Source organism: Raphanus sativus, chromosome 7, assembly GCF_000801105.2.
Source record: "Raphanus sativus cultivar WK10039 chromosome 7, ASM80110v3, whole genome shotgun sequence".
Classification (NCBI taxonomy): Eukaryota; Viridiplantae; Streptophyta; class Magnoliopsida; order Brassicales; family Brassicaceae; genus Raphanus; species Raphanus sativus.
In genome coordinates, this window is record NC_079517.1 from 3096943 (window position 1) to 3118249 (window position 21307).

General features: G+C 41.2%; 7 protein-coding genes across 10 annotated transcripts; 2 read left to right on the forward strand and 5 right to left on the reverse strand.

Annotated features, from left to right (window-relative positions):
* The first annotated feature begins 2664 nt into the window (after positions 1-2664).
* LOC108818161 (30S ribosomal protein S13, chloroplastic) lies at positions 2665-3638 on the forward strand. 2 transcript variants are annotated; one of them, XM_056990240.1, is made up of 3 exons: positions 2665-2860; positions 2985-3203; positions 3301-3638. In XM_056990240.1, the coding sequence occupies exons 1-3, from the start codon at positions 2744-2746 to the stop codon at positions 3466-3468; spliced, it is 504 nt and encodes a 167-aa protein (XP_056846220.1). In that variant the 5' UTR covers positions 2665-2743; the 3' UTR covers positions 3469-3638. The 2 variants fall into 2 exon arrangements, with proteins under 2 accessions (XP_056846220.1, XP_056846219.1); XM_056990239.1 differs by having other exon boundaries at positions 2668-2860; positions 2979-3203.
* Positions 3639-3668: 30 nt separating this feature from the next.
* LOC108818160 (probable carboxylesterase 16) lies at positions 3669-5599 on the reverse strand. The gene is made up of 2 exons (XM_018591052.2): positions 4514-5599; positions 3669-4379 (listed from the first exon to the last, which is right to left on the reverse strand). Exons 1-2 carry the CDS (start codon positions 5305-5307, stop codon positions 3839-3841), a joined length of 1335 nt encoding a protein of 444 aa, XP_018446554.1. The 5' UTR covers positions 5308-5599; the 3' UTR covers positions 3669-3838.
* Positions 5600-5790: 191 nt separating this feature from the next.
* Positions 5791-9215, reverse strand: LOC108817931 (TLC domain-containing protein At5g14285). The gene is made up of 3 exons (XM_056990238.1): positions 6651-9215; positions 6450-6504; positions 5791-6151 (listed from the first exon to the last, which is right to left on the reverse strand). Exon 1 carries the CDS (start codon positions 9160-9162, stop codon positions 8392-8394), a length of 771 nt encoding a protein of 256 aa, XP_056846218.1. The 5' UTR covers positions 9163-9215; the 3' UTR covers positions 5791-6151; positions 6450-6504; positions 6651-8391.
* A 149-nt stretch (positions 9216-9364) lies between these two features.
* Positions 9365-12744, reverse strand: LOC108817930 (ribulose-1,5 bisphosphate carboxylase/oxygenase large subunit N-methyltransferase, chloroplastic). Of its 2 annotated transcripts, none has more exons than XM_056990237.1 (13): positions 12220-12744; positions 12050-12125; positions 11769-11974; positions 11593-11679; positions 11406-11498; positions 11034-11188; positions 10869-10953; positions 10689-10775; positions 10478-10597; positions 10223-10324; positions 9930-10102; positions 9791-9854; positions 9365-9599 (listed from the first exon to the last, which is right to left on the reverse strand). In XM_056990237.1, the coding sequence occupies exons 1-11, from the start codon at positions 12598-12600 to the stop codon at positions 9935-9937; spliced, it is 1560 nt and encodes a 519-aa protein (XP_056846217.1). In that variant the 5' UTR covers positions 12601-12744; the 3' UTR covers positions 9365-9599; positions 9791-9854; positions 9930-9934. The 2 variants fall into 2 exon arrangements, with proteins under 2 accessions (XP_056846217.1, XP_018446259.1); XM_018590757.2 differs by having other exon boundaries at positions 9926-10102; positions 12220-12743.
* A 192-nt stretch (positions 12745-12936) lies between these two features.
* On the reverse strand, positions 12937-15751 carry LOC108814569 (COP9 signalosome complex subunit 3). The gene is made up of 11 exons (XM_018587168.2): positions 15490-15751; positions 15279-15385; positions 14948-15194; positions 14742-14799; positions 14560-14649; positions 14283-14348; positions 14026-14115; positions 13738-13896; positions 13544-13665; positions 13322-13394; positions 12937-13234 (listed from the first exon to the last, which is right to left on the reverse strand). The coding sequence occupies exons 1-11, from the start codon at positions 15672-15674 to the stop codon at positions 13163-13165; spliced, it is 1269 nt and encodes a 422-aa protein (XP_018442670.1). The 5' UTR covers positions 15675-15751; the 3' UTR covers positions 12937-13162.
* Positions 15752-15937: 186 nt separating this feature from the next.
* Positions 15938-17318, forward strand: LOC108817866 (uncharacterized). The gene is made up of 4 exons (XM_018590689.2): positions 15938-16263; positions 16378-16521; positions 16616-16821; positions 17011-17318. The coding sequence occupies exons 1-4, from the start codon at positions 16016-16018 to the stop codon at positions 17181-17183; spliced, it is 771 nt and encodes a 256-aa protein (XP_018446191.1). The 5' UTR covers positions 15938-16015; the 3' UTR covers positions 17184-17318.
* On the reverse strand, positions 17291-21307 carry LOC108817865 (uncharacterized). Of its 2 annotated transcripts, none has more exons than XM_018590686.2 (3): positions 20789-21307; positions 19273-19551; positions 17291-19181 (listed from the first exon to the last, which is right to left on the reverse strand). In XM_018590686.2, exons 1-3 carry the CDS (start codon positions 21086-21088, stop codon positions 17496-17498), a joined length of 2265 nt encoding a protein of 754 aa, XP_018446188.1. In that variant the 5' UTR covers positions 21089-21307; the 3' UTR covers positions 17291-17495. The 2 variants fall into 2 exon arrangements, with proteins under 2 accessions (XP_018446188.1, XP_018446189.1); XM_018590687.2 differs by lacking the exon at positions 20789-21307 and adding an exon at positions 19768-20678.

A 21307-nucleotide genomic window follows, 5' to 3' on the forward strand; every position in this document is an offset into this window, starting at 1 on the left:
TTTGTGTTTGTATGTGCTTCTATACGACCTTTGTCAACAAAACAACTAAACATTATAATTATAAATCTTTTGCGTCGTTTATCATAATCTTGACGAAAATAAACTTGCAGCTAACAAATATTCGACTTTGTTTGGTTCGCTGATTCTAAACTGAACTAAACTTTAGACTAATGTAGGGTATTAAATACATGAGGGACCTTTGGCAAAAAGATCGGGAAGGGCCATGAAGTAATATTATACCAGGGACGAAAGTCAAACGACTTATCAAATATAGGCCCATTATAATCTAATCTTACATTACTAGCTCATTATGTCTAACTTAATCATGTATTAACTTGGTTTTTGTGATAAAATCAAAAACTTGAAGTGACGAAACTAAACCAGAATCAGTACTAAAACTATAATTTATACCAAATCAAGAGCCAAAAACAGACCGGATCGATCCGTAATCAAACCGGAACAGTTTGGTTTGATCAAGACACGTTCCTCGTGGTCGTGTGACGACGAAGTAATTAGCTGTTCCGGTACATTTAAAATCACAAATGGGTGTTCACTAACAAATTCAAACACATCACCATGTTCACATCTCTGTCTCTTTTTTCTATGTTAAAAAAATTAATGTCTAAGCGGAACATGTAGTGATAACGACTTAATGATTGTTTCTACACCAAGGCACATTCTTATGCGTAGACTTTTTAAATTTACTAACATTTTATAAACAACCCGATCTCTCTATATATTCAAGAACCCGTTTATTGATAGATCACACAGAGAAACCCAAAAGAAAGAAACTGAATAAGAAGGAGAGGAATCAAAATGGCAGCAAGAACTTCTTTGATCCGCTTTGCCTTCGTCTGCATTGTCTTGGCCGTATTGGTCATGACTGCTGAGTCGCACAACGGAGTTAACCATGGTCCGGCTAAGTCTCCATCGTCCCATGATCCCAAGGCTCATGCTCCAGCACCAAGTGCTGCTACTTTCTCCGCCTATCCTCAGCTCATCGCCACCGCATTGGTCGGTGTCTTGTCTTTCGTCTTCTAAGATGTGCTTCTATTCATCATTTTATTGTTTTCTCTCGGAGTTTTTTTTTCTTTAACTTTGTTTTCTTCCATGTCTTCCTCGTTTCTTGTATCTTTAAGACTAATTATTGGTACATTAATAAAATATATTTAAAATCATTTCACAATTTATGGTTTTGTATCATATTTTCCTACTTTGACACAAATCTTCTGACCGAGGCATTATAACTCATTTAAGCAATGTGTTATGTTAGAGCTAAAAAAATATTATTAACAAATTGTGTATATATATAGCTGCCATATATTCTCATTTAATAGTATATGGAAGTAATAAATAAAATTTAAACGCAAAGATAGATAAGATGAGTTGGCCTAAACAAAATAATGTAATGGCAGTCTCATGCCCCAAGTTACAGTAATGGGCATCAGTGAACAAAACAAAGGGTGCATTCAGACGTTATTTTGTGATAAGTGCATTCAGACAATGGTTTTGTAAGAAATGAGTATATCCTATTTAGCTACTACAGTGAACAACGATAAGCTTCTTATTTACATTCATGGACCTCTAAGCATCAAGAAATAACACCTTATCATATATTTTACCCCAAAAACACCTTAACATATACAGATGCAGCCGGCTCGTATATTATAGAAACTTTATTAAGAGAAAGAAAAACTCAAACATATGTGTATATATATAAAATAAAATATAAACGGATGACCAGATTGACAATAAAATAAAATAAACGGATGACCAGAATGTTGTACTACATAGCAACAAAAAGTACAAAGTACAGCTCCATTGAATTAGATTTGCAAAATGTGTAAAAGCCAGACAGCTGAAAATATACATTATAGCATAATTAATGACAACGAAGTTAAAGACCATCTCAATAGTTTGTTTTAATTTCTTTTTCGTTTTATCAACGCCAACTTCAATAATTAGAAGACATGCTCTTCTCCATTGACATTGCATCTCTCCACTAACCATATTTTCATACAAATTATACAATCTGACTCTTTTGCACCGTGGTTAATTTATATATTAGTTGAGAAGACAGACTGATAAAAAACTATAAAAAGCTCATGTGTCACTCATCGAATGATTTTAGGGAAACTTATTCGTCTATTCTAGAAAATGTCGTGTTTTTATTTATAATAATTAGTAAAATTCTATTTTAGTTCGAATCTTTATAATTGATTTATCTAACATGTTATCTTGATACATGCCACATGGTGTGATTAGCATTATACTACACTTTTAGAATTCGGTGAGTCTGAGTCCATGTCTAAATCTATATTTATCCGATTAATATAATACTTGCTAATTAACTCCTATGAGACTCATTTGAGATACAGTTCCTTACTTCTCCCATTCCTCTAACCTGAAAATTTCTTACAGTACGCTGTACGATTTCTCATTTTTTTTTCTTGTACTACCAGTGGCTCGTTACAAGCTCATTGCTATACATGATCTTGTACATGGACCGACCCCACGTTCATACAGAGAATCAGAAAATTAAACAAATAATGAAAACGCAGAAAATGGGTGTGAAACCATGGGCCTTACGTTACAGTAACGAGCCTTCAAAAAGCCCAATAAAAGAAATATCCATTTTTATAAATTACTTTTTGACAGAGCCCAACAGAGACGACGCTCGCCTTATCCGCTCGGCTCATCTTCTTCTTCTTCTTCGTCGCAAAGGATACAGAAGAAAAAAAAAATGGCGCAGATGGTTGCGATGCCCGTAGCGCACTCGCTGTCACTCATATGCAACTGGACGAAATCGAATCCTCTCACTCGCAACACTATTTCTCTCCCACCTTCAAACGCTCCCAATGTATCAAAGACTCTCTCTCTCTCTCTCTCTCTCTCTTTCTCTCTCTCGTGCGTATGTATGATTGTTTGTAATCAAAGTTCTCAACTTTTTGGTTCCTTTTTTGTTGTTGAAAATGAAGAAGCAGAGTCTAAGCATCAGATGTGCTCGTGTTGGTGGTGTGGAGATTCCGAGTAACAAGAGGATTGAATACTCTCTTCAGTACATTCACGGCATTGGTCGGACTAGGGCTCGCCAGATTCTCGTTGATCTTCAGATGGAGAACAAAATCACCAAAGACATGGCTGAGGAAGAGCTCATCGTGCTTCGTGATGAAGTCTCCAAGTATATGATCGAGGGTGATCTGGTACTTTTTCATAGTAACAGTACAGAATGTCATGTCTCTTTATCATTTCTTGAGATTGGTTAGAACTGAACTGTTGGATTGCTTTGTCTTTGTGCAGAGGAGATTCAATGCGCTTGCTATAAAGAGATTGAAGGAGATCCAGTGTTACCGTGGGGTAAGGCACATCCAAGGCCTGCCATGTCGTGGACAGAGAACCAAGAACAACTGCAGGACTCTTAAGGGCAAGAAGATCGCAATTGCTGGCAAGAAGAAAGTTTCCAAGTAACCTACTCATCTGATCTTCATGTCCTTGGTGTTGTTCTGTAATACTCTTTACTTTGTCCAGTTTCTCTGTTTAAAATGTGGTTTGTGTAATCCCTGAGATTTGGGTTCGAATCATGAGCCTCCGAAACTAATACCGTTCCAGCAGATAATGTCGAAGATGATAAGCTCTAAGATGTTGCTGTCAGTCCAAGAACAAACCGATCGCCACCAAGATGGTTTATTCAGAATACGTACATATGAATACAATCATTAAACCAAAAAAAGAAGACTCCAAAAATCTGGAATCGTCTCTAATCCTAATCACAAAATCTTTGCTACATACAAAAAAGGAAAGATAATGAGAAACAAAAATAATAACAAGGTTAAAAATCTTAGTAAGAGAACTCATGGCCGCGTAGTGAAATGTATTTCTTGACCCAAATAGCAATATCTTCGGCGCAGGCCTGTGCCTGAGGAGTCTTGAGAAGCATATCAAGCGTTGCAAACTCATGAACCGCGTCTTTATATTCCAAAACCGGAGAATCTACGTTTACTTTCCTAAGCTCCTCAGCGTAAGCAATGGCTCGATCTCTCATCCAGTCATGTTCCGCCACCACCGTTAGCGTTGGTGGCATTAGCTTCAGAGGCGGTCCGCTCCGGTTAACTGCGAGTGGGTTCGCTGCCGGGTGGTCAAAGTCGAACTCTTTCTCCGGTAAGAAGAGTTTCCACGCGAGAGCAGAGACAGACTTATCGTAGAAGTAGGAGTTTGCTAGCTTTATCTCGGACTGTGTCGGGTTGTTTCCGATGAAGAAAGGGTACATTAGAACCTGTGCAACGACTTTAACAGGTTCTAGAAGTTTCCCAGCTTCCACCGCTTTACGAGCTACGTAGTCTGCTATGTTCCCACCACAGCTCACCCCCAGTAGAACACATCTGTGACAAAGTCATATAAGCAACAAGTTAAGAGCTGTTACAAGCAATAGAAGATAAGCTTATCTAACTATTTCAACTCAATTATATTATAAAACATATGATTTGGTTCTAAAGACACTACAAAAATACAAAACCTAGAAGGATCGGCGTGAGCTGCGAGCCAAGGCTCAACCATAGAAGCACCAAAAGCATCAACAACGTGACCTTGAACGTTCAGTTTCTTCAGCTCAACACCATTGACGCGTCGATCACCTAGAGACTTGCAACAGTCAGCTAGGTTAGCTTGCTTCGCAAGCCAATTCAGAACCTTGACACCATCCTCAAACGCAGCAGGGTACCGATTCTCAGGAGCAAGCCTGTATCCGACAGCCAAGACGATCACATCGCACACTTTAGCTATCCTCCGGCAAAAGAAGTCGTTAGCCGCCGAGTCACAACCTCCGGCGACCCAACCTCCGCCGTGAAACTGCAGCATCACCGGAAGCTTCCGAGAGCTCCTCCTCTGAGACGGCGCGTATCCTCCGTAAGAGTCGTCGCCGCATCCGTAGCTTTTACGACGAGACTCGCTCCTCTTCTCCGGAGAGGTCCGGTTGAGAGGGATGACGACGACGTGGTGGCTGTGCCTCCGATCGGATCTGGGGTTGCTGCGGCGGTGGCTTAGCAGCTCGGAGGAGGGGGAGAGAGCAGATTCCGGGAGGAAGATGCGTACGGCGAGTGACGTCGTCGGATCGATGTGGATGTCTTTGGTCGCGACGCCGTCGGTGAAGGAAGGGTTCGCGGGGGCAACGGATTCATCGGGTCGGGTGGAGACGCCGAAGGGATCTACCGGTGAGCCGTCGTCAGGTGAAGCTGAGATGAGGTTGTGGAGACGGTGTTTTAAAAGAAGCTTGAAGAGGACGCTGTAGAGTTTCACAGCTACGCTTGGCATTTCCCTCTTTAGAGTTTGAGAGAGAGAGAGAGAGAGAGAGAGAGAGAGAGAGAGAGAGAGAGAGAGAGAGAGAGAGAGAGAGAGAGAGAGAGAGAGAGAGATCACATCAATGGAGCTTCACCTAATTTGAAATTTTGACAGAGTTTGGAGAGATTCTAAGAACAATTAAGGAGACTGGGATCGAAACTTTAGGGTGCAAAGAGTCAAAATTGATCAAGCCTTTCTATAATCAAATGATGACGAGGAAGAAGAAGTAGATAGAGAGAAAGGAAGAGACATTAGAGCACCTCCAATGGTGTTACCCACCATTGGAGTCCTTAGAAATAGAAAATTATATATTTTTTTTATTTTTTATTTTTTGAATAGTTAAGGATTCTTATGATAATTGTGTGTCCAATGGTGTGATCCATTTAGAGTCCTTAGAATTTTTTTTTTAACTAAATTTTAGTAGAAGTTTATGTAATCTATCAATACTCCATGATATAAAGAAAGGGAAAATCATTACAAAACATCAAAAACTGAAGGGCAAAAAAAAGAAGCAAACGATTCTTCTTTTCACATGTTTTTGTCAAACATAGTTTATTCAAAAGTACTTTTTAGACTTGAACCTTAAGAGAACATACCACATAGGTCCTCTTTTACACCTTCCCTGTTTCCACCATCATACACACATAATGGTATAAACAATTAACAGAAGGAATCAAAGCCTGTGTGGGTTTCTCAAGCACCGTTTGTCTTCACACGCTTCTCCTTGTAATCCTTCACAGCTGCCTTGATGGCGTCCTCCGCCAACATACTGCAGTGGAGCTTCACTTGTGGGAGAGAAAGATGCTTCGCAATTTCACTTCACAGATAAGAAAAGCACACATTTATATTGAGAAACTCATATGCTGAAAAACCATATGTTCCATACTAACAAAGTAACCAATATCATACCAATAGACAAAATCCACTTGAAAGAGTTCCTCAAAAGAAAATAACAGTAGTGAAATACAGTTAACTGGTATCTCAACAATGAAAGAGCAAATCAAAGTAGACATCAACCACCACAAGTTCGCGTAATTGTAACAACAACTCGAAACATATTATGTTAATGCCTTCAAAACATATAAATGTAAGAGACAGAACAAAACAGTACTCACGTGTTCTTGATGGTCAGGACTTCCTCCATAGCTTTGCCTTTCACCCATTCAGTGGCTGAAAAGTAACATGAAAACCACACAGAATCAGAAACGAACCCTGATTAATTAATTAATCTGAGAAACAATGAAATCAAAATCTCTAATTGAAACTCAAGTCCTCTCATTTGACTAATTCCAAGGACAAAAGAAAGCAACACTTACCGGCGGGAAGAAATCGACAGCGTGTGACGGAGATAATCGAATCGTCTCAACGCGACGGCGGAGATGGAGACGGAGAGGGAAGCGGAGGACTCGAAGTGGAGTTTGAAGGAGAGGGAAGCGGAGGCGGGTCTGGAGATGGAGAAAGGAAGGGACTTGGGGGTGAAGGTAGAGAGAGAGCTAGAGAAGAAGCTGAAGCAGCCATGGTGAAGTGAAGAGAAGAGATAATTGGTGCCAGCACATTAAGGACTCAATCCTTAATCCTCTTAGTTAAGGACTCTTTCTTAGCTACAGTGGGTGTTTTATTATTTTTTTAATCCCTTAGACTTAAGGATTAATCTTAAGGACTGCTCTATGTTATCCCATTGCAGCTGCTCTTAACAAAGTGTCATTGGCTATTTGGTAATAAGAGGAGACAATAATCACCTGTACCGCGATTACCGTATTATCGGCAGAGTTGTGTCACGCTTTTGAGATACGTACGTTCTATAGAAGTACAAACCGGAAAAAAAAAACTTTTTTCTTTGTGTGCGTATAACTATATCATAGAGATTGACACTTCATTATGTTTCTAATAAAGACAGCCTTACATATAATATGTTTTAATTTTGAAAATCTTGGTTATACTATAAGAGAAAACTTTTATTTAACTTTTGTAGTTGGAATCTTTATTGCCGAAAAAAATGTTGGAATCTTTATTAGATTAACTTTGAACTGTAACAAAGAAGTCATCACATAATTGTTTGACCATCCTATAGCTTAAGGTATTAAAGGGGGATGATAGTTTATTCAGTGTTCGTATAAATATGAGAATGTTGCCAAAAATTTGAGAGAGAAAATACAAATCCTTGAAACATTTATAAAATACAAATGAGAAAAAATTGGTCGATATTGGTGAACTATAAAATTATAAAATCGAGACTCCAGAGAGATCGTATTTAGATTTATTAAACTGACACTAATTTACAATAATAGGCTCGGTCAAGGAATTGACATGATTGAGTCTGTAATGATACACTACAAGAATTCTAAGGGTGGTTTGTTTGTTCTTTTGTTGGTAGGTCGAACAAGACTTTATCAGTATCTCATCTAAATCATCTTCCAACATAAAAAGTTGCAGTCATGACTTGTTACCTCTAGCTAGCTCCAGTATAAATTCAAAGTTTAGAATCCCTTGCATCATCTTGACCAAAGAAAGAAAAAGATCCCCTTGGCCGAGAGCCCTGATTCTAAAGAATCAGAAAACTAAACCTTGAGTTACCATTCCCCAACCAATGAGGATTGTCACAGCTAAACTCACACTAACTAGTATTATGGGTGCAAACGAACCTGAAATGCTAGGCCTCTCACGACTGTCAATCTTACCTGGCTGTCGAGGAGAAGGCCATCATGGAAGAACACACAAGCTTCTATATTATTTGTTAGACAGAACAAATAGAGGCCAAGTGTATTCAATCAGGGGTTATCTGACGTTGTAAACAGAAAGTACTAGTTCATATTATAACTCACCAAGATGACACACTTATAAAACAACCCGATTCTAATACCCTCCTACCCTCTGCGTCTTGCACAGTTACAAATCATCAGCAATATCAGTGTGTCACAAACTTCTGAACCATACAGAGAATGCAACACACATGAATTTAAAAGCGCATTTGCACACATGCTTCTCATCCAAAAGCAAATCAATTATTATTATTATAGTACACGAAAGTAAGCCAAAAACAATTGATCGTAGACAAAACTATCTAACCTTCTTCTTGTCCTCTTGTCCTAATTTAGCCTTCCTTTCTCTAAACAATTCTATCCACAGATTCCAAATCCAAAGTATACTAACAGTAATAGCAGTTCCGACAACAACAGCCCAAGAAACCCACAGCCAGTTAGGTATCACGCCGTCAGCTTCGCCTCTGGCGTAAGAAGCAACCATCTTCCCAAAGAACAAAGGTCCCAACACTCCTCTAACGACACTGTAGAAGGCGTAAAACGGAGGGGACAAGAAGTCGTACACTTTAACGGCCAGCCTAGACTCCGGATCGCTCTTCCTCGCTCCGGCGAGGGTCCACGCGTTCTGACACGCGCTGGTGACTTCGGCGAGGATCAGGAGGCCTAGGATGGCGCAGGCGCCGTGGGAGACGAGGAAGCGGCAGGTGAGGAAGACGAAGAGAGTGGCCAGGTGGTGGCCGATGAAGAGGACGTCGCCGGGGTAGAAGACGACGTAGTGGAGGAGATCGGTGAGGAAGTAGGCGACGCTGAAATCGAGGACGGTGTTCTGAGCGGCGGTGTTGGCGGAGGAGAAGGAGAAGCCTGATGATGAGGAGAAGACGGCGCGTGAGGCTAGGAAGACGGCGGGAGTACCGTGGAAGATTGAAATCAGACAGCTCGAAGCTTCGGGACGGATTTGTGGTTTCCAGTTGCGGAAGACGATGAGGTAAGCGATGAGGTAGATGATTAGGAACATGGTGAAGAAGAGTGGGAGGTCCGGGACGGAGGTTTCGCCGACGTTGATCGACATTGAGAGATCGGAATCTCAACCCTAGCTGAAGCTGAAGGAGGAGAACGTACGAGGAATTATAATACACAGGCAAAGTTAATCTGGTTATGTTGATGAGTAGCTTCGTCGACTTAGGACAAGACACGTGTTATGAATGTCTGGTTATGACACTCACGTTTTTGTATTTTAAATGGGCCTGGGCCTTCTTCGAAGCTAAACTGAATCTCGGAAAAAAGAAGCCCAATTTTATTTAATATTTTTTTTGGAAACGATAATTCTAAATTTCTAAAAACGCAGAATAACACCATTATAGAGGAGGCTGAAGTTCAAGGTTTATGTCTGTAATTACACTCGCAGGATTTCCACAAATGCTTCATCGTTGTAGTGAGAGAAATGATAATCAAAGGTTGGTACATTTGCGTGTCAAGCAAGAGAGATACGCTCCTAGTTGCTACTACCTGCGATTGCAATGCATTTAAACCATCAGCAGCAGAGAACACACATCAAAAGTAACTTTAACTAGAATTTATACAATTTATCAAGGCCGGCAACTACCAAGAAGTCTTACAAAATTGATTAATTTCTTGTTTTCGAGAAGCGTACACTAGAAGTCTAGGATTAGATCTGGACTTGTACACATAAAACTGACCTTAGCGATGCGACCAAATATTGTGATGATCAAGGACACCAATTGCAGCAGCTGCAACACGAACCTACGTCCACATTTTTAGAAGGTCAGAAAATTTCAGTTATTGTTTGAGAAAGATAGGTCCGGGATTAGTGCCTGCTTTTTTTATTTCAAAGAGGGAGCATAAGGTGCTGGGCATGGAGAGACGGTTGTATCGGGCAACTCGTTTAACAAATCGACTGTTGCCACAAGGCATGCAGCTAGCATTTTCTTCTCCAGTCTGACAAGCCGTGTGGCAACTCGCTTCCTAGGATTCAAACTAGGATCTGCCAACTATTGAGCACGAACTCCATTAGTACAAGAATACAAAATATATATATATATATATATATATATATATATATATATATATATATTTGTTATGTAACAATTACAAAGTCTGGTGACATATACCAGTGCATCATCCTCTTTCAGGGTAGTAGGGTAACCAGCCAAGCGTCTCATGAAGTAATCAGCAAGCTGATCTAGTACTGCTCTTTCCATGCAAGGACTCATCTACAAAAGAGACTGAGAGTTAAACCTTTACTAGTAGCTTCATGTATAGAACTAACATAGAGGCCTCACAGGTTGAGCGTAAGCGTTTGATACAATCAAGGGAATATCAAAAGAATACTTAGACAAAAAAAAGAGCACTCATTCTCTACTTACTGAACAAACTGGACCTTGAGACGAAATAACTGATTGCATTTCATCAGGATCAGACATGTAACCCAGTCTCAGGTAGGGAAGCATATCCTGAACAGCTTCTTTTTCTTTTCCAACACGAACCTGATGTGGACGCCAAAACAAACAAACAAAAAATCAGGCATAACATCTCAAAGTAGTCTTTTGCTGAAACAGGAAAGTCACACGTTTATACCTGAAAAACTTGTTGGGATAATTTTCCGTTCCTTTGAGCAACCAGTCTCTTGTCCTGATATTGAGGATCATCGGTGCTCAGCGCTGCCTGGATTTCAAGATATGACTTATAAACGCGGAGAAGAATTACACGAAGACTACATTGTAGTTTTACAGCAAGGCATCAAAGTTTTGTAAATACCTCGACGATTATTCTATCATAAGGGTTATCTTCATCAATGAATCCATAGTTCAGAAGCAATTTCGCATTAGGTTGTGGCCCACACCTTGAAAAAAGAAGGATGAAACACACGAAAGTAAGAAACATAAAATCAGAAAGAAAGAGCAATTTGGGTCACAGACGCACCAGACAACTATAGGATCACCAGCCTTATATGGCCTATCTACCACGAGTTGAACAGCACCATCAACAGCGGTAAGCATTGCCTTGCAGTTGGAACAGTATGCCAACAAGGGAGGACCAAGAGGAACCAAAGCAAACCGACGAGCCAAACTGACATTCTGAGCACAGGAATAAGCACAGAAATCTAGATTAGCAGAAGTAACAAGCAACTCCGAACTAGCTTAGATGATGAGTTGCAAGCTGAAATGTAGATTCATCTATAGAGTAACGGAACTAAGACCATATGATTAGAATTAACTGTATGTATTCTTCCAACAACAGGAAGGTTATATGAATTGTGAATGAGAAAAAATCCAAAAGAGAATGAAACATTACTTGTAAATGCACCACACAGGACTGAACAGCAGCAAACGCTTGTTTAAAAATCTCAAATGAAAAAGCTTCAGTTGGTATGTCAAATGGGTATTGCTGCAAAAGAACACAAACCAGTTGTATGTAAGTACGCTCCATATAAAAACAAAAAGCTGAAGCTTTAGATTGCAGAGATAGTAGTCTCAAAGACCTGAAACAAAGATCCAGCCATAAACCAGACAGTGTCAAGCTCCGAGTATTCTCTTTTGATTCCCTCAGCCCTCTCAAGAACTTCGGCCTAGACCATGTTAAAAAAAAAGAAGAAAATTGAGAATCATGCTAAACTAGTTCACATCACATGTCATGCATACACTAAAGTGCAATTACCTTGGTAGGGCTGCCAGTTAGGTACTCTAGCTCAGCCTCTGACCACAGCAACGGAGACTCCACATCTAACTGACCTCTTCCTCTTTGACGATCGAGTTCTCTTATATAAGGATACCAAACTGATTTCTTCCCTTGTTTCTTTTCATACATCAAATACAAAGCTAGACAAGCGAGTTCGGACAGCTTGTTTGTCGTCAACAGTTCAGCTGTACGAAAAAAAGAGTGAGTCTCATGGCTACAAAATACGCTTCAAAACTTGGTGGAATGGGGGCTAATAATACCAATAGTCTCGTTTCCCAACACTCTCTCAAGCGTGACCACCAAAGAGTCTGGAACTGAAAACGCCACGTCACCCTTCTGTAAAGATAAAACGTTGGAGTTAGTACATGTTTACTAAACAAAACCGATCGAACGAACAGCTTCTGTAATGAAAAAGAAAAAGTCAAAACACCTGAAGGTCCTCGCTAGCAGCAACATAATGAATGGGTTTATGGTTTTGATCGTGAGCGGGTCTCTCCTTGAGAACCACCTTGCACGGTGGTAAACCTTTCTTATCCATCCAGTGCTTCAAATCCTCGGAGTCATCTCCTTCCTTCCTGCTCGATACTTTGCTCTGCCTCTCATTTTTATTTGGTGAGCCGCCCGCGAGTACAGTATCTGCTGAGCTCGAAGATGAAACGCACAGGCTCCTCCGAGGAACCGATCGCGATGATGAAGAGAGTGAATTGCTACGGTTCCTCAAGTGAGAGAGTGAAGAAACCCTAGAAAGTGGCGATGAACGAATTGGAAGGGAGACGCATTTGGGATGAAAACATGTGATTATTCCTTCCATCGAAAACCACAGATGGCGGCTGATATCGGAAGGACAAAGATTCTCCGGCGGCGGTTCTGAGGATGTTGCTCCGTTCTTCCTTGTGCTTTTTTTCGAGGATATTTTTTTTATTGAGGATAAGAGAGGGAAATCACGTTGAAAACGAAAGGGAGAGAGGACGCAACATTAAAATATGATTTTAAGAATAAAAAATCTACGTGGAGGTTGTTGAAACTGAAAAGCCTCTAATTCTTGTGTTATGGGCCTTAAGCTAAGCCCAAACCATAACAGGACGACAACCTATCATATTTACCGGATACGACACGCAGTTTTTAAACTTTATAGAAGTATCGAGGATTGGGCTTTCCGTGCTATGAACAACATCAATCGAAAATTTGTAGGTAATGTTCAAGATTCTCTCATATCTCTCGTCTGCTTGTTGGCCATTATGAGAAAAAAATATATTATGAAACGTCATAAACTAAGGAAAAGAACAATGAAAGCAAAAGAAAGGTTGTCCAGATTGTCACAACAACCAGAGTTGTCTTTGAGTCGAGTTTTGTTCCTTCAGGTCTTTTGATGTTTACATGGAGAACTTCTGAGGGACAGTATCAAAATCGTCTCCGAAGTCGAACCTTTGCCTTTCCCTTCCAACCTGAGATAAATAATAGTTGTCAACGGTTTAGTCTGAGAACTAAGGTTTCAGGACATGATAGTCTTATGAAACATGACAATAAATTACCTTTCCCAAGTATAAAGGATCACATGGCAAGCTTTCATCCATGGCAAATAGATTCTTCGACAGCCCAATTGTCCTGAAACATAACATAAACACACACACAGCTTGTTTAACTTTAGCACTCTACTCTGGCTAGACAATCCAATTCTCTATCATTCGATTCCAAATACAGTAACAAAAACAACTTGGTTTCGTGGTAGCAAAGAACTTGGTTCGTAGAAATACCTTTGGATGACAGAATCCATGACCTCTATCATCTCACTGGTTTTGTACTGCTCAGGGTCCTCCAAGAATCTCACCATTCCATCTTTCTGATTGATAAGGGCGTGTATCTGACCCTCCTGGATCTACATATAACGGTTAATAGTTAAACAGCTAGCTTTCCATAAAGCAAGTGTGTGACACACAAAATACACTACCATCTGAAGCACATGCATTTCCGCCTCCTTAGCATAAGCAAGTTGGACCATGTTGGCTATATCTTGAAGCGACAAGGTCAAGTACTTCTGAGTCAATCTCAGTATGTTCCGCTTGTAAAGTGATGCCACTGCTTGCTTAACTAATCCAAGGTTATTGTCCTGAAAAGTAGGATGAATGAAGATTAATCAATCCAAGTTATAGGGTGAACAAAGATTAAATTTTTGTGATAGAAACTAGAAAATATTAATATCAGTAAGAAATTAAGTTAGTGTCTATGGGAGATTTACGTTTTCAAAATCTGAGCTGTGTGCCACAACTACTGCCTCTAGCTCACTGATCTTCCCATCGTTGTAACGATTACCCACTTCGTAGTAAGGCTGAGAAAAGAGTGAAAGATAAAATCATAAGCTTGTACATAGATCCATGAAAACAGGACTCGCCACCAAAAAAAAAGGGGAAAGATCTCATCATAAGAGTAAAAAGTAAGAAGACGCCATAACATAGAGAAACCAATACATGTACAATAAATACGATACAAACTTACCATACACCCGCTCTTGAGGTGCCTCTGAGCTGCTGTAGAAGCGCACTTGGGGAGACTGCCACTAAACTGCAAAAGTAAAAATAAGACAATAATATGAGAATAACGTTCATAAGATGAATCAATTCTTGAAGAGAATATAAGACACATGATATTTACTAGTGGAACCAACATTACTCAAAAACATCCAATGGATCAGGCTCATGCAAAATATAATCGCTCCCACGACAGAAATTCAGATAAACAACCAACAAAAAACGAAATATAAACACAGTTTTACCTGGCCAGAGTGAATGAGAGTCACCAATATGTACTTTTTGTACGCCTCAAGAGCTATGGCATTGAGTTGAAACATTGGAGCAGTAACAACCTGAAACAAGTATTTCGATCGAGTTAAAACTAAAGCGAAAGTCCATGAAGGCTAACAACCTGTGAAAAAAAAATGTAAACAGAATGCCTTACATTGTAAAGAAGCTCCGATGCCTTCTGGAATCTCTTCAGTCCAATGCATATCATTCCCCTGTCAAAAGTGCAGAGAATATTATACGGAAGTTACTTTTGATATACTAACATAGGGATCAAGGACGAGAATCAAACGGGTGGACTAATGCTTTAAACATAATCATCGATCCAAACAAACTGATAGCAAGGGAGGGGAACTGGCTTACCCATAATAGCAATAGAGATAAAAATCTCTAGGCTGGTCAACCTCCAAGATATCATCACTAAGGATGGACAAACCAGCTTTATAGCACTTCGCCTGGAGACACAGCTGAAGACAATCCGGATGCAATGCAGTCAAACACTTAGCGGAGACCTGAACCTTACGAACAGCTGACAACAGTGGCGCCACCCCTAGTAAAGGATCCTTAAGCTCCAAAACTCTGTCTTTGAATCTCTTACAGAGAGAAACAACTGCAAGAATCAAAACAATAACAACAACATCATCATCATCTCTCTTAAACATAAAACACAGAGAGAGACGAGTGAAAAGATTACACTTTTCCCTCGCTAAACGAATCTGCCCAGCATCGCAAGAGTTGATGAACCGAGCCATTAGCAGAACCACACCCTTCGACGACACTGTACCACGCGTAAGAGCCTCGCTTGAACAATCAAACAATACACAATCATAAGTTCAGAAATTCACAAAATCCCAGTAAAACCCAGACATGATACATCCAAACACATCAGAATAGAATAAACTCACAGGATATAGAGGTAGCCGAGAGAATGAATCGAAGGGTCGAGCTCTTCAAGAGTAGCGAGTTGAACATCCCCGTTGTTTCGGAGCGAGTCCTCGGCTTTTTTCAAAACGCTGTGGAGTGCAGATAAGTCGCCGGAAGTCGCTGATAAACCCTGGATTGACGCTATCAGAGCCTCCGCCGTGTTCATACTTCCGATCAGACGAAAACAAAAACCCTAATCGATCGACTTCTTCTTCTCTCCCTCTCAAAAAAAAAATCACAATTGGTTGTTTAGTTATCTCTGGATCCATATATATGCCCTCAAGAAAAGTGCGAACCTTCTCAGCAAGCTAGAGGGTCTCTATACCGTTTTTCTAAACCAGATATTACCGGACCGGTATGAATCAGATATTATAAAAAGTAATAGTCTCGGTATTGTTCGGTTTAAGTAAACCATTCGAGGGTCTGATGACAAAGCCTTTTTCCACCATCGACGAGATTGCGATCACAGGTGCAAAAGGCTAACGGAGAACATCTGAAGCTTTTACGATGGCTGATTATCACTTCGTCTACAAGGACGTGGAAGGAACGTCGACGCAATGGGACGATATCCAACGGAAGCTAGGGAATCTCCCGGAGAAGGCTCCGGCGTTCAAACCGCCGGCTTACACTCCGGCACATGACGAGGCTTCAGCTCCAAAGGACAAAGCTTGGTTCGATGGGAAAACAGAGGAGGAGCTTGAGGATCTCGAGGACGACAAAGATCTCGACGACGATCGCTTCCTCGAAGAATACAGGTTTTGCCATTTCGTAATCTCTCCGATCTGTTTTGTCAAGCTCTGTTTTTTTATCGATTCGTTTGTGTTTTGGTTGTGAAAAGATTAAGACTTTACTAAGATGTGCTTTGATAGGAAGAAGAGGTTGACTGAGCTGAGAGAAGCTGCTAAAGTTAGGAGGTATGGATCAGTGACTCCCATCTCTAGCTCTGATTTCGTGAGGGAGGTTACGCAAGCTTCTGCTGAAGTTTGGGTTGTTGTGTGTCTCTACAAAGATGGGTATGCTTTTTGTAATATTTTGTATGAACTGTGGTTTTGGTCTTGAAGGCTAAAAGCTGAACTTTTGTTTGTTTTTGTTTGTTTAATGTGATAGTTTTGCAGAGTGTGGATTGTTATTGGGTTGTCTAGAGGAACTGGCTGGCAGATACCCGGGAACGAAGTTTGTTAAGATTGTATCAACTGATTGTATTCCCAACTACCCTGATTGCAATCTCCCTACCTTGCTTGTGTACCATCATGGTGCTGTTAAAGGAACTCATGTTGGCTTGAAGAGCGTTGGCCGTAGGTGCACCCCTGAGAGTAAGTTTAAACCCTTTTCTTTGATGTCTTATTCAATCTGTGCCCAACTGTGTTTGATCAGTATGGCATGTTTTTTGTCTGATCTGAAGACAAACTGGTGCCGGCCATATTTGCATCTTACCATGCTTTCAGCATAATGGTCATAGACGAGGATGAAATTATGTCTGAACTTGTCTGCTGATTTTGCAGGTGTAGCCTTAGTTTTGTGTCAGTCAGAGCCAGTTCTTAACGATGGCAAAAGTGGAGACGATGACTCCTCAAGGGAAGCTGTGATGGCTGGCGTCCGAAGACAGTTCATAGAACGAGTGGTCAAAGACCATGAAGACAAGGATAACGATGATGATGGTTACAATAGCGATTAAGTCTCTTAAAGCTTCTCTGTTTGTCTCTGTTGGTTATGTTTGTTGCCTTTGTGACTGGTAAACAAGAGTGCTGTCTCTATTTGTGTTGTACTGCTTTTCCACAACTATTTCATTCTCAAATTTCAAATCCATTCATTGAAATCTCAAATTTAACAAGCTATTTCACAATTATACTGCAGATATCAAAAACCAATTTTCTTAAGCAAACCCAACAACTATAAACACCCCCCACACCACAACAGAAGCACACACTACCTTCAGAGTGAAGCTTCCTTTCTCAAAACTTCTTTTATGTACAAAAAAACAAGAGTCTTAGTTCAGAGTCTGAGTTCTCCCACAAGCAGCCTCTCTTGTCACAACTCTTATTCCTCTCACCCACATCTCTGCACCAACCAACCCACCTTCACACACAAAATGAACTTCTTTCTCCTCCCTAGTCACCACCCTGAAAATCCCTTCCTCCTCTGCATCTGCATCGCCTTTCCCTTTCCGGTTCCTCCTGAACCGCTGGCTCATCCCAACCTCTACTTCCTTGCACACCACGTTTCTCTTCCTCGACTTTCCCCAACTCAGTACTCCACTTGGTTCCAACATCTGCAACCCCTTCCCATGCTTCTTCCCTTTCCCTCCCTTGGTGTGTTTCATCACACTCCCTCCCTTCAACACAAACCTCCGAGACAACTCATCACGGATCACCTCCTCAGCATCACCAACCGCGAGATCCAGCAGCGTTTTCCCTCTTCCGTTCTTAGCATAGACGTCTGCTCCACGTGCGATCAGGAACTCGCACATTTTTCCATGGCCTTCTGTAGCCGCAAGCATCAGAGGAGTGTAACCATCTCCATCCGGGACATCCAGACCGTATCCTTTCCCACTCAAAAGCTTCACCGCTTTGACGTCTCCACGCCTTGCAGCACAGTGTAGAGCGTAGAACAAGCCAGCCATGTTCCTGTTGTCCTTCTCGAGAGCATATTCGAGCATCACCTTCTCGATCATATCTAAGTTACCATTCTTCTCGGACAGAGAAACAACCGTGTCGCCGGATTTGTTGAATAGTTTCACCTCTGCGCCCGCGTAGACCAAGACTCTGAATGCTTCAACGTGGCCGTTCAAAGCCGCCAGCATTGCAGCCGAGAAGCCTTCCTCGTCTTGATAGTCTAGAAAGACTTCTTGAGCTTTTACAAGAGTCTCAAGCGCCTCGGCGTCACCTGCTTTAGCTACGTACAGCAACGGAGAGAAAACTGAAGCGTTGCTTGAACGTGGAGCCACACCAGAACGGATCAGTTCAAGAACCACTCGTTCTAATCCGAGACACCACTTGCTTGATTCTGCAACCGAAATAACAGAGCGGCCGAGCTTGTCCACTAAGGAGAAATCAGCACCAGCTAGTGCTAGAACCTTAACGCACTCTGAATGCTTGTGTCTCGTTGAGATCAGCAGTGCCGTGTCTCCAGCATCAGTCTTTGAGTTTACATCGCAGCCAAAGCCAACCAGTTGTTGTATGATCTCCACCGATCCGTAACGTGCAGCGATATGAATCGGTCGGAGTTCAATATTGCCTCGTGAAGTTCTGATAGGAGTCTCTGGATCAGCACCACAGCTGAGGAGGACACTGACGGCTGCTTGGTTACCGCAAAGGACAGCATGGTGGAGCAGAGTCCGACCGTTGTGCGGAGCGTTTGGAGATTGGACTTTGAGCAGCAAACGCAATATGTCACCACTTGTTTCAAAGAATTCTACAGCACACCATGTTAAAGGATAGGGCTCAGCCACTCCAGCTCCCACACGGAACTCTTCTCCAGTGTTAGTGTCCCATGACCATGCTCCAAGCCTCACCATGATATCTGTCTTAACACCAGCCTGAAGTAGCAAACGGACGACCGAGACCTGCCTGTTGACAATAGCAGCAACAAGAGCTGTGCAGTCAACATTTGTGTATAGACAAGGTTTTGAAGATTGAAGCAGAAGCCTATCCGTTGAATTAGCATTTACTCCACACTGAATTTAAGTAAGAAATCTTCTGTAAGATACCCTATTGAACAACTCTTAAGTAGTCAATTAGTAAAACTTGCAAGATTGAGAAACTTACTTTGAGCAAGGTCCCTACAACGTCAGCAAAACCTCTGCAGCAAGCAGTGGCTAGCGCGTGCACAGCGACCTGAGGCCGAATAAGATCAGTTCCCATAAGCAGCTCAGCGAACTTAGCGCGTCCTCCGTGACAGCTGGCCCCATTTAGAGCTTCCTCACAGGCGGGCTGAGAAGCACCGGCTTTGAGTAGAATCTCGAGTACTTGGAAATGACCTTCCCTTACAGCTACAGTTGTTGCATATCCCCTGACGAGCTTCTGGTTCACATCAGCTCCAATGTTCTGTGATATGATATTGCAGGAAGAGTCAGATCGTTGTATAGATTAAACAGTAGTAACAGTACGTTATTAAGCTAACGGATCCCACGAAGGGTGAAAACAAGAAGCCAGAAAAAAACAAAAAGAACAATAAAAATAAAAAAACTATGGTATAGTAAGTTCTTAAATAATGCAAAGTGAATAATTGAAAGGGATTCTACAAGACCATGAGGGAACAACCCTGACAGAGAGGAGCATGGCTTGGCTTGATCACAGACATGTCATGATGATTTAAGTGGAAAGAGAATATAGTATTCATATAATCCAGATGCAAGATGCAGAGCCAATGACAAGTGACAGGAGCATATGAGAGGGGCCTCAGGTTCTGTTTAATGAACAAGGTACATGGTGCAAGTGTCAACACTTGTTGTCGTACTAAATATGATCAGTTCCTTCCAGGAAACAAGACAATAATCAATCAATTATCACTGCAGACAAAACAGTGAGCTTTGGTTGTGTCTCAAAAAAGAACCATCAACAAAGAGCCACCCATATCAATTTTATCTTTTTTTTACTTTTCAGCCTAATTAAACACCTCCCGGTGATTAAGCAGCTAAATCACACATATCCAGCAAATTAGAATTTTATAATTGGGATTAGTAAAAGCAAAATCTGTGACCATAGCAGCAAAAGAAAAAGTGGTGTGACTTGAAAGCTTGGATACTGATGCCCGCATAATATGCAAATCTGACTCGGTTAAAGATACACTTGTGTTTTTTCTTTATGTTACATCTTTCGCATCTTGGAAGATTCCTAAACACTAACACAACCCCCAAGTGAGAATTGAAGCTAGTCAACAGATTACGAATTTTAAAAGAAAAAAACTCGCACGGAATCCAATTCAGATTTTTTTGAATTAAAAATGGTCAGAGCTCACTTACCTTAGCTAAGTACAAACAAAAACAAGTAATTTAATGGGCGCAGATGTTTTTCAAAATTTAAAGAGAATACTCTAGTCTCTTTTATATAGAAAGCAGAGAGAAATGGAAATACGGATGTTATTGGTAATAAAGAAAAAAGAAGTGTCCAAATTTTGAATTTCGAAAAATACGAAAAGTAAAGTAAGCTAATAGTAGTAGTTGAGAGACATGTAAAGGAAAAAAACAAAATGTAAATGCAAAACTGATTTGATTAATAAAGGTTGTGTATTAATGAACAGATCAACGTATAATTAAACTATTCGTCGGTTTCAAATCCTTACCAGTAACATCTTCACGAGAGCTACGTTTCCGAAACTGACGGCGAGGAACAACGCCGTTACGTCGGTTTTAAACTCCTCGTACTCCACTCGTACTTCGCTCGCCGTTTCATCACGGAGCACGACCTCGCTCCTCCTCGTCTTTAAGCTGACGGCGCCGACGAAGTTCACGTCGAGGAGCGGATCAGAGACGCAATCCGACGCAGTTTTGACGTCTCCGTCGAGGATGGCGTCCAGAAGCCGCTGCGATACCTCTGCCTCGTAATCCACCGGAACCACTTGTTTGCCGGAGAAAACAGTCATTGTCGGAGCTCTGGATCCTTATGTCGTTGACCGAATGTTATGGAAGGTACTAAAACGTCGTCGCTTTTAGTGAAACGTTTTTTTGTCTCTGTAGAGACGCGAGGATCGAGAGATAGAGAGAGGGGAGACTTGAAAAGAAGTGAGCGCCAGGGATGTGGAAGAGGAGTGTGGAGAATTTATTGACACGGAATTTTACTGCACTAAAACCACCGTTAAAAT